At 39.7% G+C, this 13,245-nt stretch overlaps 1 protein-coding gene across 1 annotated transcript in view; it reads right to left on the reverse strand.

Moving 5' to 3' along the window:
- The window catches only part of LOC139731724 (rho-associated protein kinase 2-like), a 117,193-nt gene that overhangs the window by 44,762 nt on the left and 59,186 nt on the right, over positions 1 to 13,245 (reverse strand). The window contains exons 4-10 of the mRNA XM_071642604.1: positions 10,449 to 10,549; positions 6,907 to 6,966; positions 4,848 to 4,925; positions 2,827 to 3,002; positions 2,213 to 2,297; positions 1,299 to 1,443; positions 541 to 679 (exon numbers count right to left, since the gene is read on the reverse strand). Of these exons, the coding sequence (XP_071498705.1) occupies positions 541 to 679; positions 1,299 to 1,443; positions 2,213 to 2,297; positions 2,827 to 3,002; positions 4,848 to 4,925; positions 6,907 to 6,966; positions 10,449 to 10,549 (784 nt within the window). The remainder of the gene's footprint in view (positions 1 to 540; positions 680 to 1,298; positions 1,444 to 2,212; positions 2,298 to 2,826; positions 3,003 to 4,847; positions 4,926 to 6,906; positions 6,967 to 10,448; positions 10,550 to 13,245) is intronic.

Genomic DNA, 13,245 nt, shown 5'->3' on the forward strand with positions numbered 1-13,245 from the left:
GGTCTCATATTCAAGTAATGTGTAGTGTAATGCCCTGTCACTGTACAGGCATGCTAACCTGGATACATTAAACTGCACATTACTTGAATATGAGACCATTCTGAAGCAAACAATTTTCACACAACAATAGATATATAATGTACTCTTAAATGTATCCCACAAGAATTGGAACAATCATCCAACAGCATTTCCACTGATCAGTTACTAGCCATCCCCTTTAACAAAGTACAACTGTACTTCAATATTTCATCTACATTGGGGCAAAAATGCACTTTTAACCAAAACATTAGTCAACATGAAGGTATAATCATTATCATCTGCAAATTTCAACGTAAGCAATTGAAATTAACAATAATCAGGAAATCCACTTGGCTTGTCATACTTAAGTTGTTCGTTAAGTTGTGCGTAACTTTACGAACAGCTTCATGAAACAGGGCCCAGGTTTTCAACAATCCACATCATCACAGTATTATCCACAGTATCAAAGACCCCCTTGGTGACTTGATTGCACTGAAAAGTGGGAGGCAACGAGTCTCTTACCTATCGGTGAGGAATTTGCATATGAGATCTTTGGCTGGTCCACCGATACTGATGTCATCCGGGAAGGCGAGAGAGTTCCTGTGGTCCATGATCTTGCTGTATGTTCCAACGAGGGAGTCGGCGTAGAATGGTGTGTCACCTATAGAGAGATTGACACGTAGAACAACACTTTGAAGAAATCGGTCACAGGAGTAGTCACTCCCACAAAGTTTTCATTCAATTATGATGGCTTGTTTTCTTGCAAGTACTGGCCACTGTATTACGACAACACATGTACCAATATCATGGGTTGGATATAGATGGTGAACAAAAATGACTGGCACTTTGGCAGAAAAATCAAAACACCCCTATACTAAATGATAAAATCATCATCTCATCAAAAGACATTTTTTACACAGCAACTTGTGGATCAGAGAGGTGTACTGCTACAATCAGCCTGTACACAAGTTCACCAACACACCACTCCCTGCGGACCTAGCCAGCTGCCATGCCACTTTCTGGGGCACAGTTTTGCTAAATCTGGTATATGTAGTCTCTAGCTTCCTACCAGATATGAATTTGTGCACCAGATAGGAGAGGAGTTCTGTGGATCAAACATGCATACTGCTGAAGGACACAAGAACAGAGCTTGAACCCTAGACCTCTTTATAGAAAACACAGCACACATTCCACTGGACCTTGACACCTCCAAGTTTGTTGTCAGTGTATTAATAATGATAGACATCTTATATGGAATACATGACGTCCAGGTCACTCACCAACCAGCATTTCATAGATGAAGACCCCCACTGACCACCAGTCACACTCCCGCCCATAGTGACCGTTGCCTGCTTGGGACTTGAGTACTTCAGGTGAGATGTAGTCTGGAGTTCCAACAGCAGTGTCTGACCTCACCATCCCATCCTAACAGGAGGCGGGATATTAAGATTGATACAACATATTGTTCATGAGGTAATTCATTATTACCATTATCTTTGTCACTGTCTGAATAGCAATCACCTACATCATCATCACCATCACCACCATCACTGCCATCATCATCATCATAATTTTCAGCATTATCATCACCATTATCATCATCATTATCATTATCACCATCATCTTCATCATATCATCATCATCATCATCATCATCATCATCACCATCACCATAATCATCCTCATCATCCTCATCATCCTCATCATCTTCATCATCCTCATCATCCTCACCATCATCATTTCCATCATTATCATCACCACCACCACCACCACCACCATCACCATCATTATCATCATCATCATCATCACCACCATGTTAATATTCATCTTCATTATTACCATCACCATCATAATATTGTACTGTTTTACATCCCATTCCACCAATGATATCTAATGTATTGATCTATTCAGTCCAAACTTATGTTTTGATTGCAGAATTTTCAAAAACCTATTAATTTCTAAATTCATATATGTAGGATTCTTGATCTGGCAAAACATTACAGAACATTCTCCCTTAAAGTGGCAAAGTTTTGTTCATTTCTTTCTCATTTTGTGCAGATTTCAACTAGTTCCATCTAATCTTTTCCCAATACAAGATTTGCAGTGAAATTTCAGAGTTGCCAATTTGCTGATGAAAAGATGATCATTTCAGCAGCAGAGTTCAGCCAGGACTCGACAAGTCAACCATATCTTACCTTCTCCATCTTCATACACGTCCCAAAGTCAGCCAGCTTGAGATGGCCCGTACCGTCCAGCAGCATGTTGTCTGGTTTCACATCCCTGAAAAGTAGACACAAGATGGATGCGATATCTGAAGAATGGCAGCTAATACGTCATCACTTAATCACTCAAAAATCATCAATGATTAGACGTCCAGCAAACTTGTTGTGATGCCTTTTCTGAGGAGGCAGTATGAGAATGGTGTAGCAACCCTTTATTGCATATTTGTAAATCAGTTGCCACCTTTTGCCTAGAACATTGCATATCACCTACTGTATTACTGACCTTGAATATCACATTCGATGAATTAAAAGCAGAGCAATACAAACACCTTTTAACCCATTGAAGACGGCCTGATTTTGCTACAACACGCATTTACCATACACACTTGCCTCAGTATACTCTGGACTCGTCCTCAACAGGTTACCTTTTACAAGCTCATACACATGTATGTTGCCTAAATCAACAAAATCAATGCATTTACAATTTGTATTACGATTTGTGAATTCTGTACTCTCTGTGTAGATAGAATTAAATGAATCCTAACAACAATAGCCATCACAAAGTGATGTGAGAAGGCTTGCCTTACCGATGTATGAAGCCCATAGAGTGGATTGCATCCAACGCCAAGACAACCTCCGCGGTGTAGAATCTTGCCCACTTCTCTGGGATCTCATAGTTGCTCATGAGGTTGACGAGATCACCGCCTGGCATGTAATCCATCACCATGTACAGGTATTTCTCATCCTGAAAGGCATAGTGGAGCTAGAGAGGCAAAAACACACAACCAAACAAATTAACAAAGAAAACACAAGAAGATGACTAGTGAAAAATGTGTTACTGATGGTGAGAAAACAAAGCATAAATAGTGGTAAGGGAAAGAAAGTATGCAACTGCTAAACATCTACAAAGGACTACGGAAAAGACTACATATATACTTGAGGAAGCAATTGTCAACAGCAAAACATACAAACAAGCAAAGAGACAAATAAAAACAGTAATTAAAAAAAGGGTGGTTTTAGAAAAGCACAATGTTTCCTACTGTGCACTTGTAGTTCTGCAGTCATAGAAGTTGGTTACAAGTGCTGATGTTCTGTACACTTAGTACTAGTAGCAGCAGGAGAAAGAGATAAAGCTGAAGATAGTTAGCCAACATATGTAGTCATTATACCACCAGGGAGGTGGATTTTACCTCCATGATGCTACATAGCACATGTATGATGATAAGTACATGCACCTGTGGAAACATATACATAGTAGTTGTTTCAGCAATATCTCTAGTTTGGTACCCGATTTGTTATAGAAAGGACAACATTTGAGATTTGAATAAAAAAATGAAGAAAGATTTATAGGACAAAAACGATAACACAAAACACACACTCATACACAACCTCACAAGCAAAACAAGAGTGTAGTGTTTGAGTTTGACAGTTGCTGGTAGTATGCCGACAGATTAAAAAAAAAAAAGACAGCATGGAGACAACAGATGTGCGAGAAGTTCTGGAAAAATAGTTTCCAGCCATCGCTCTAATCAACAGGTGTGTTTGTCATTCCCGCTCCAGCAATCAGTCACATTTGGGAGCAACACAATTCATGGATACACTCCTCATGGAAGTTGTTGAAGTTCTGTTGCATCATGGCAATGCCAACAAAAAAACAACAAACAAACAAACAATTAAACAAAACAAACTAAAGTGACATGCTGATTGAATATCAAGTTCTACTGAATTTAATGTATTTTCTGTCTTGCCCCCCCCCCCCCCCCCCCCCCCGTCTGTCTTTCTCTTTTTCCATGGCTCTTGAGCATGACTCATATATATGCAAAGCGTTTGAACATGCTCACATGCAATCACTTCTGCAGACAAGAAAGAGAGGGAAAGAGAGAGAGAAAAGAAAAAAACTGAACACCTGCCACCAAGAGCCATGCTAGGTCTCTTAAAGTCATCAGAAATGACAGGATTCCCTTCTCCTGTGGGACTTTCCCCCCCTTTTAATAGGAAACAACCCTCGAAACGTGCCCACCATTCACATTGACAGGTGTTCTGGCTAGGCCTGTTCCACAGGGACTGGGCACCAACCAAATCGGGAAGTAATTGGAGGCCCATATAATAAATGCTCTCGCATTGGGAGAAAGTGAGGTTGGAAAGGGTGAGAAATAACCCCCCAAACTTCATGCGTACACACTCATTCACTCACAATTGAAGACTCGTAATACGGAGTGACTGGAAAAATACTACATGCAAAGCAAGTTCTCAAAGAAAGTACAATATGTATTCAGAGATGAAAAAAGAACATTAGCTAAAGAAAGATGAGAATATAAATTTCTATTAAAAATTCACACTTGTCTCTTGCGTGAACGCCCCCTTATCACCTTTTTCAAGTCTTGCGTTATGTACAACTATCATGAGAACATTCAGTCAGCAATATAGAATATCTGGATCTTGCCATGGATGTTGCAACCAAGCCAAGTTTCTAATTAGAGTTTGATAGTCTTTTTGTGAAACAGGATCAAGAGCTCTGAGAAGAAGCTCTGCTGAGCCATCTACTTTGATCACAGACTGAGTTGAATGACACTTGACCTCTACATGCAATGCATGATGGGATACTCACCTGGACGATCCATTCACTGTTAGCATGCGCCATGATGTCTCTTTCCTCCCAGTAGAAGGCTGAATCTGACCTCTTGATCTAAAAATAGATAACGGCATGAAGAAATTATCGTAATATTGCTAACAACTCACCGTCAATCACAATCAATGACGGGAACGAGGAAAGTTCATTGACCTTTTGATCTTTAAAATAGTTGGACTTCAACTATACTCACACTTGACCACCATTTATAGGTTATGTACATGTGGTGTGAGTTTAGTGGTCATAGCTCAAAGCTGTGGAAAGTTATTGACAATACATGAAATTGTTGATGACTTCGACAACGATGACGACGGAACGGAAATGTGACGCCCAGGTCTTGCTTCCACCATGCAGGCGAGGCAATGATCACTTGCTGTATTCCATGAGTGCAAATTTAACTCCTCATGAAACTGTTGGGCAGTCCTGATTCCTGAAAAATTAGATTCGCTGCTGTGGTGTATACAGTATCACATCTTACCTAGTATTTGTATGCAATATATCTCTCCCTGAAATTTCACATTCATTAACACAAACAGGGTATGACAGTTATTAATTCTTGAATCGCAATGATTTCATATGCAAGTTGAATTGCTCTTACAAAAGCAAGGCAAACGCCAAGCGATGTCTTGGCATATAGCAATCTGTGATCATGGTGTTTCTCAATGTAAGTTCATTGACCTTTTGACCTTTGACCTTATCAGACTCTATCAATATTTGAACTTTACCAGCATCTTTGGTGATGTACCTGTTGTGTGAGTTTCATGGTCATTGTTACATTGTAGCTAAAACATGTTGAAAGTTATTAAGAGCACAACAAAATCAGGGAAAGTTCATTGACCTTTTGACCTTGTCAGCCTTTAACCATATATTCAAACTAGCCTTTTGACAAGGCCCCACAGCTGAGAAAGGAGACTAACTCGCCACACTGACCATTGCCAGAAACGGGTGAATGCGAGATGGGATTTTTTTTCTGCTGCTTCACGATGTAGGCGAGCGTGATTTATTCATGTATTCATGAGCCAATCCGCCGTTGGTATGGTAATGAATCACGTGCAATGCAGGCAGTGCAGGCTGGATTACTCAGCCTCGGGAAAAGCAAGCCGCTAATATGCATACGACAATGTATGCATATGCATATTCTATGCTGGCGTCATTGCCAGCAATGCAGTCGCTGATTGGTCGTTACCTCTTTGGTAGCAGAATCGACGAGAAACGACATTCAAAATATGAAATTCATGTCGGGTTCCAAAAGGCCTCGTGGCTGGGCCACTCCGGCTCTCGTTCACTCGTTCCCTTGCAGTTAGTCTCTTTTCCAAGCCTCAGCCACGAGGCCCTGTCAAACGGCTATATTCAAACCTGACCGGCATCCGAACATGATGTACCTGTGGTGAGAGTTTGGTGGTCATAGCTCAAAGCTGTGGAAAGTTTATTGAGAGTACATCATATTGTTGATGACGACGCCGCTGCCGCCGCTGCTGCTACTGCCACTTCTGCCGCCGTGGATGACGGAAAAGTGACACCTATGCCTCACTTCCGCTACGCAGGCAAAATAGTTAGAAGGTTAATATTTAGAGTTCAGAATAAAATCTAGGTCAAGGACATAATCATCATCTAGTGGTTTAAAAAAGAAGGATTTCAAACACTTCATTATCATCATACAGATTATTTGTTACCCTATTATGAGTTATGTCATGATAGGAATAATGGTATTTGTGACAATAGGCGTTTTCACATCAGCCCCATGTTTCGAAATAGCGTGCTATTTTGCTGACTATTTTCTACGAAAAATATCTCGAGCTTGGATTTTTATCGGGCTGATGTCAAAACACCTAATGTAACTTCAGGATTCTGACCATAAAGAAATTGCTAAAGAAGTACATCAACTTGATGAAGACAAGTCCCGAGCACACTTGGACAAGTGTCTATGGGAAACGCGTGTTATAGCAAAAGCAGCTTACCCTCAACGGGATTAAGATAAATTGGATATACTGTAATTTTTTATATTTCAGTTGTCAATGGATGGATGCTATGTACTCACCATTTCAAACTTGCTCAGTAATTTCATGGCATACACTTTCTTGGACGACTTTTCACGGACCTGCAAAGGACATAAAAAGATTGAAGCAAATCCATTAACTAAGGTTCCAAATAAAGTTCTAGGTGATTTTTTTTTTTTTTTTTTGAGAGCAAGAAAATAATTTGGGAAACATCTTTGTTTCAGGCATAGATTGTTCCTCAACTCTAGAGCTCTGTGCGTAATTTGGTGGATTCACAACTTGGTGTGATGCCAGTAGAAGCTGGCAAAAATCCAAAGTGGGCAGTACATTGTGGGAAAACTGATGAAATCAACCTCGTTGTTCAGCCAGGATATTGACTGGTCATACAGTAATACACAGTCTCATATCACACAGAGAAAATGTACGAGCAATATCACAGCTTGACAGCTTTGAAGAAGTCGGAAGTGGAACTTGGCACTTCAGAAAATTAACAACAGAATGAACTAGAGAAGCACTCTGAGAGCGCAGACCTCCGCCAAGCAGCTCCTTTCCATCACTGATCTTAATCTTCCACAGAGATTAGTGATTTCTACCCATATGTATGCATGCTAAAAATTGCCCAATTTCCCAATACACAAGCCTTTTGGTACGTCATCAACTTCCAGCTGCGCGGCGCACCTTGCCCTAGCAGAAACTAGAGCACGCACTTTGGTGCGCATATGCAAACCTCAAAAAATGTACAGCTTGAACTCCCAAGTTCATCGATCCCACCTGCCAAAATATCGAAAATCCTTCATAAACTCCAGAAAACTTCCTGGATCACTAACAAAATTTAATCATCTTTTTCCTTGTGTCATTCTCAACCTTTCCTATGAGTTTCATCAAAATCCATTTTCTACTTTTTGAGTTACTTTGCACACGGACAAACAAACCAAGAAACAAATTACAAACGCCGATGAAAACATAACCTCCTCCCTTGGCATAGTGCTGTAGCACTTGAAATGTTCGTATTAAAGTAGATATGGTTTGATTTTGGTTTGTTTATTTTTTTCTCGCTGAAAATCTTTGAGTTTTGTACAAGCAGATACATTCACTTATTCATTTCTCAAATTGGCAACACATAAAGACATCTAAGGGATGCCCCTGAGCTACAACCTTTCCCTTGCTACCTCCCTTCTCTGTGCCCCCTTCTCAATGACCCATTTTACAACCATCATTCCTGCCAACCATTTTCTCACTTGACCCAACTCACATATAACTCATTTGCAATTAAAAGCCCCCCTGCATGCCTCTCCCCCCCTCTCTGACCTTTAACTATTACATCCACTCCTTCTTCAGCATCCCATCAATCTTTCCCTCATTCAATTTCACCATCCATGTCCCAGTCCTGAGACCATCCCCCTGTTCAGACGCAAACCAGTTTTACCAAAACTTGATAAAGAAACGACGAATAAAGAACCATCATATAGCTGACCAACCGTTCTGACGCTCATCTTAATCGTTCTGGAAAACGTCGTATAGATGTGCAGTTTGTTGTTATGGCCATGACATCGCCACAAGTGACGGCTATGGAGTCACATTTTGTGCGCGTTTCCATAAGCCCCACCCAGTCATACCGTTTTATGGTCACCGTACATTCAGACGCATAATGGACATGATGGAATGCTAATTCGTTATCAAGTCCTAGTTTGAAAGTTTGTTTCTTCATATGTTGTTTCGTTAGTCAGCGTTCAGACATATAAATTCATCGTATAGCTATACCGTTTTAGTATAAATTTTTTTGCATCTGAACACCCTGCATGTTGCTTCTTACCCCACCAGAGCCCCACCCACTGACCTTTCACATCAACACTCTATCAGCCCTTTTTCTACCCAACAATCCCTCCCTTTCTTTTAAAGGGACTGTACAGTACTGGTTGAGGTGAGGATTCAAGTTTTTAACATTTTTTTTGTGAGATAATGAGAAACTTCTTATGAAATATGAAAGAGCACAAAATTTCAAGAAGGATTCAAAGTTTATTTGATGAAAATTGGCCTTGAAATGGCTAAGATATCCAAAAAGGCAAACCTAATAACATTGACAGGCCACGGCTTTTATTAGATCTCTTTGTTTTACATTGTTTTTATATCTCAGTCATTTCAAAACCGATTTTCATCAAATAAACCTTTGATTCCCCTTAGTGTTGTATGCTCTTTAACATTTCATAGAGTTGTTTCTAAATATCTCGGAAAACATTACAAGCTGAATAATGACCTCAACCAGTACTGTACAGTCCCTTTAACTTATGTTTCAGTCATTTCTTCCCAACCAAGCTCTTCAGCCTAAATCTTTTACTCCAATATTTTGATTCATATTTGGATTTAAACTTGAAATTTCCATTTTTCTGGAATCAATATAATCCATATACTGAATTTTGCAGATGCAAAATCGTTGTAGTTCCATCCCACAATCATTATAAATATTTTGGCAGTCCCAGGTCGCATGGTCTTGGGCATATGGCAGGGTCCTCTGGTAGAGCAGTGGCAACACTGAAGAGGCTACCCTGGGTAAATAATAAGACCTTATTATTATATTACAATACTACTTCAAACTGTCTTGTCAAAACCATCAAGAATAAACTGGATGTCATCCTCTTGATTGTTCCAAACAACAGTCAGCCTGTTTCTGTACAGATCGATGACAAAACTATGCAGGAGTTTGGACAAATGGGCAAGTTTTTGACAAATTCTTTCTGATAATTACTATGTTTACATTGAAGAAAGTTAAGCAGTTTCGTCTAATCTTTTAAAAAAGAATACACAATATGCAGTAAAGATCACAGGTGCCAATGATGACAAGATGATAATTTTTGAACCAAAAAATTCGCATGATTTGATGGTTTTAAACAACTTTTGACTCATTTCTCTATAACCCTTTCAAGATCAACAAAACAACATACCATTGACATTGTGTAAAAACAGGTCATTGGTGGCAATAAGAGAGTTAACACCCATGCTTCCCCCTCCCCTGCCCATGTACAGCAATCCACTATGAAAGCACTAAAGACACTCCTACAGCCATTAAATTCTCTTCTCCTTGGCCACATCCTCTTATCATGTGACATCGATGCTGATACATGTATATATAGCATCCATCAAATGGACTTTTAAACAATGCTGTCTTACCTAATGGCTATAACTTAAAAGATCTAATGAACTTAAAGAGATAATCATATAGTTTCACAATGTCTATTGATTGAAGGTCTTTTTGTTATTCTTTAGTATGCCGTAAAAGGTATATCATATTTATCTATTGAATTCATTGTGCTATGGTGACTTCATATCACATTAAGCATGTGTGGAACACTGCAGTGTTGGTATAACTGACTGCATCAAAGATCACAAGTAATTCAGCCATAGAGTTACTCAAATGATTTTCAACTGACACACCATGAAATAGACCACCTTGTATCATTTCTTTGCCCCACCCTATTTCAAGTGACAGATCACTCCACCACCGCCCCCCCCCCCCCCGCCCCTCCTACCAGGGAGGCGAGAGGGAGAGAGATAGTCCCCCCTCACTACTCCTACTATCCTTCCTCACCACTTTGACTTCGCCAAAGGCACCCCTTCCGATGACCTTAATCATCTGAAAGTCATGGATAGACAGACGGTTCTTCTTGATCTCTCCAGAGTTTGGTTCATCTGCAGAAAGGTACAAATTGGAAAAGGGAGAACAAAATTCACATTTATAAATTCCAAAACAGAACCAGAGCATCCACGTCCATTGGCAAAGGAAGTATATTAGTAGCACGTGAGGAGACTGGTGAAGAGTACAGAAACATAGGCTGTTAATACGTAGGCAAATCATGAATTACACGTATTCCTCCTTTTAAAGCAAAACAACCTATGAAATGAGAGAAAAAAAATTGCACTTTATAACGAGATTCTCTTCCACATTTAGATCCCTAAAACAGAGATCACAATAATGATTAAGAACTGTCACTCACATATGGAGTGTGAAAACTAGCAAGAGAGAAAAAATACAGAGCATTCAAAAAAAAAAAAAAAAATACACAGTTTTCAAGAAGGATAGCAGGTGACAACAATCTGCCTGAGCTGCGTATAAAAAAAAAAAAGACTGGTTTATTGTCATGGATCATGACATCACAATAGACTTTCTTTTGTGACATTTTGAAGATGGAACAAGAGTAATTTATCTCAACAGAGATAAAAAGAAAAAAAGGTGAGGGGTAAGGAAGGGGATAAAATTTGGAGATGGCTGCTCATCTGGTGGGAAAGGTGGAAACAAACATTATAAAGCACTAGAAATAACGAACCAATCTAGATATAATTTTGGCACTCAATCTTCCACGACAGTCGGATCATCTTGATCAATTTTTCATCATTCTTTTTTCCGACTGTGTGTTTATGAAGCCCGTCTTGTCTCCTTGATTTACTTGTGGCTCCCGTTTCCTAATGACTGATTCATTACATGGGAGCCAGAAAATCAAACTCAATTCCAAAAGGTCTTGCTTGTGAAGTCGACAACAAAACTGAGGCGAGGACATAGAAATTAATCATCTTTCTTTGACTTAGATATCTGAATACGGAATACAAAAGGTGGTAGGGAAATCTAATGACACCTGAAGGCATTCACAATTTATGTCAAATTGTGTCATTTACTGAGGAGAATTTAGAGGAAGCAGAATAGGCAGAGAAAAAGTTCCAATCAGTGTGTAAGGATCTCTCTCTCTAGGAAAAAACTAGAAATGTCGCTACAGCGACTAGTTATACCCCCCCCCCCCCCCCCCCAAACAACATTTCATAAGCTTTGGTCGAAACAACATTTCATAAGCTTTGGTAAAAAAACTGAGGAAGTAGTTAAATCCGCAAGATCTTTCCTTGATCTTCTGCCATTAATATGCCGTTACCATGGCAACGTACTTTTGGGTACTGTCGAAAAATGCGTCTGCACATTTACAACCAAAGGCACACATCTGTACCAAGTTTCATGGAAATTGGGCAAAAACTGAGGAAGTAGTTTGCAACACAAAATTTTCCATCATTTTGGCTCATAATATGTGAGCTGTTACCATGGCAACATACTTTTTGTCACTGTCAAGAAATGTGTCATGGTGACCTATATCCTAAGACAAACATTCAATATGAATTCCATGAGAATTGGAAGAACACTGATGAAGCAGTTTTGCCATGAAGCATTTTGCCCTATATTTTACCAATAACATGCCGTTACCATGGCAACGCACTTTTTGCCACTGCGGAAATATGTGTCTTGCACATTAACATATTCAGATGAACATCTGTACCTAATTTCATAAAAATTGATCAAAAACTGTGGGAGGAGTTCGCGACGCAAGATTTGTACCCATTTTTGCCCATAATATGCCGTTACCATGGCAACGTACTTTTGGGTACTGTCAAAAAATACGTCTTGCACATCTACAACCCAAGGCACACATCTGTGCCAAGTTTTATGGGAATCGGTTGAAAACTGAGGAAGTAGTTCGCGACGCAAGATTTGCAACGGACCGACCGCCCGACCGCCCGACCGCCCGACCGCCCGACCGACCGCCCGACCGCCCGACCGACCGCCCGACCGTCCGCTGATTCCTATATACCCCCTTCAAACTTCGTTTGGCGGGGGTATAAAAAAGAAGGATGCGATGACATTTTGTACTAGATCTCTGCACTCACAAGGAAAAAATGTGAAAATGATTATAACAAAAACAAAATGTAACTTGACTAAATTATTTGATTGCGTGACAGGAAATGTAGCTGAAATATGTTTGAATGGACCAAAAGCAGGTCTACTGTAAAAGTGGATATTTTCGCATGACTAATTTTTCGTGCTTGGCCGTGTAAGAAGAGCTTCGCATGTTTTGAATTCAACGGAATCAAGACATCAAGTACTGGAATATATGGCATGCAAAAATATTTGCATGCTTTAATTTTTGCACTAGCTTCTGGGTGTGCGAAATGTGCGCAAATTTCAACACCGCGAAAATTTCCATTTTTACAGTATCCCACCGTTGGTGACTATGATTCACCGTACCACAGACAGGCTTTATGAACAAGAATTCTACACATAATTACATGTATGCTTAGACTACAAATCACTTCATGTACTTCAGTTGTCTGCTACAAGAGAAGAGACATCCTGTGAAAGTAAAAACGTTCACTCAATGGACTACTCACACTCAGCAAGTTAAAGTGAGTCCCACTTCTTCATAATTTTGCAGATGACGATATATTCAAGTAAAAGTACAATACTGCCACATATTTCCTTGTTATTATTTTGTTACATACGGTTCATTCTAGTTCAGTCAGGCAAGACATTTACAAAAAAAATATCCACATCACCGTACCTCGTATATTCC

This window comes from Diadema antillarum, unplaced genomic scaffold, assembly GCF_040938485.1.
Source record: "Diadema antillarum isolate AM-2024a unplaced genomic scaffold, OU_Dant_1.0 seq00000383_RagTag, whole genome shotgun sequence".
NCBI classification, from domain to species: Eukaryota; Metazoa; Echinodermata; class Echinoidea; order Diadematoida; family Diadematidae; genus Diadema; species Diadema antillarum.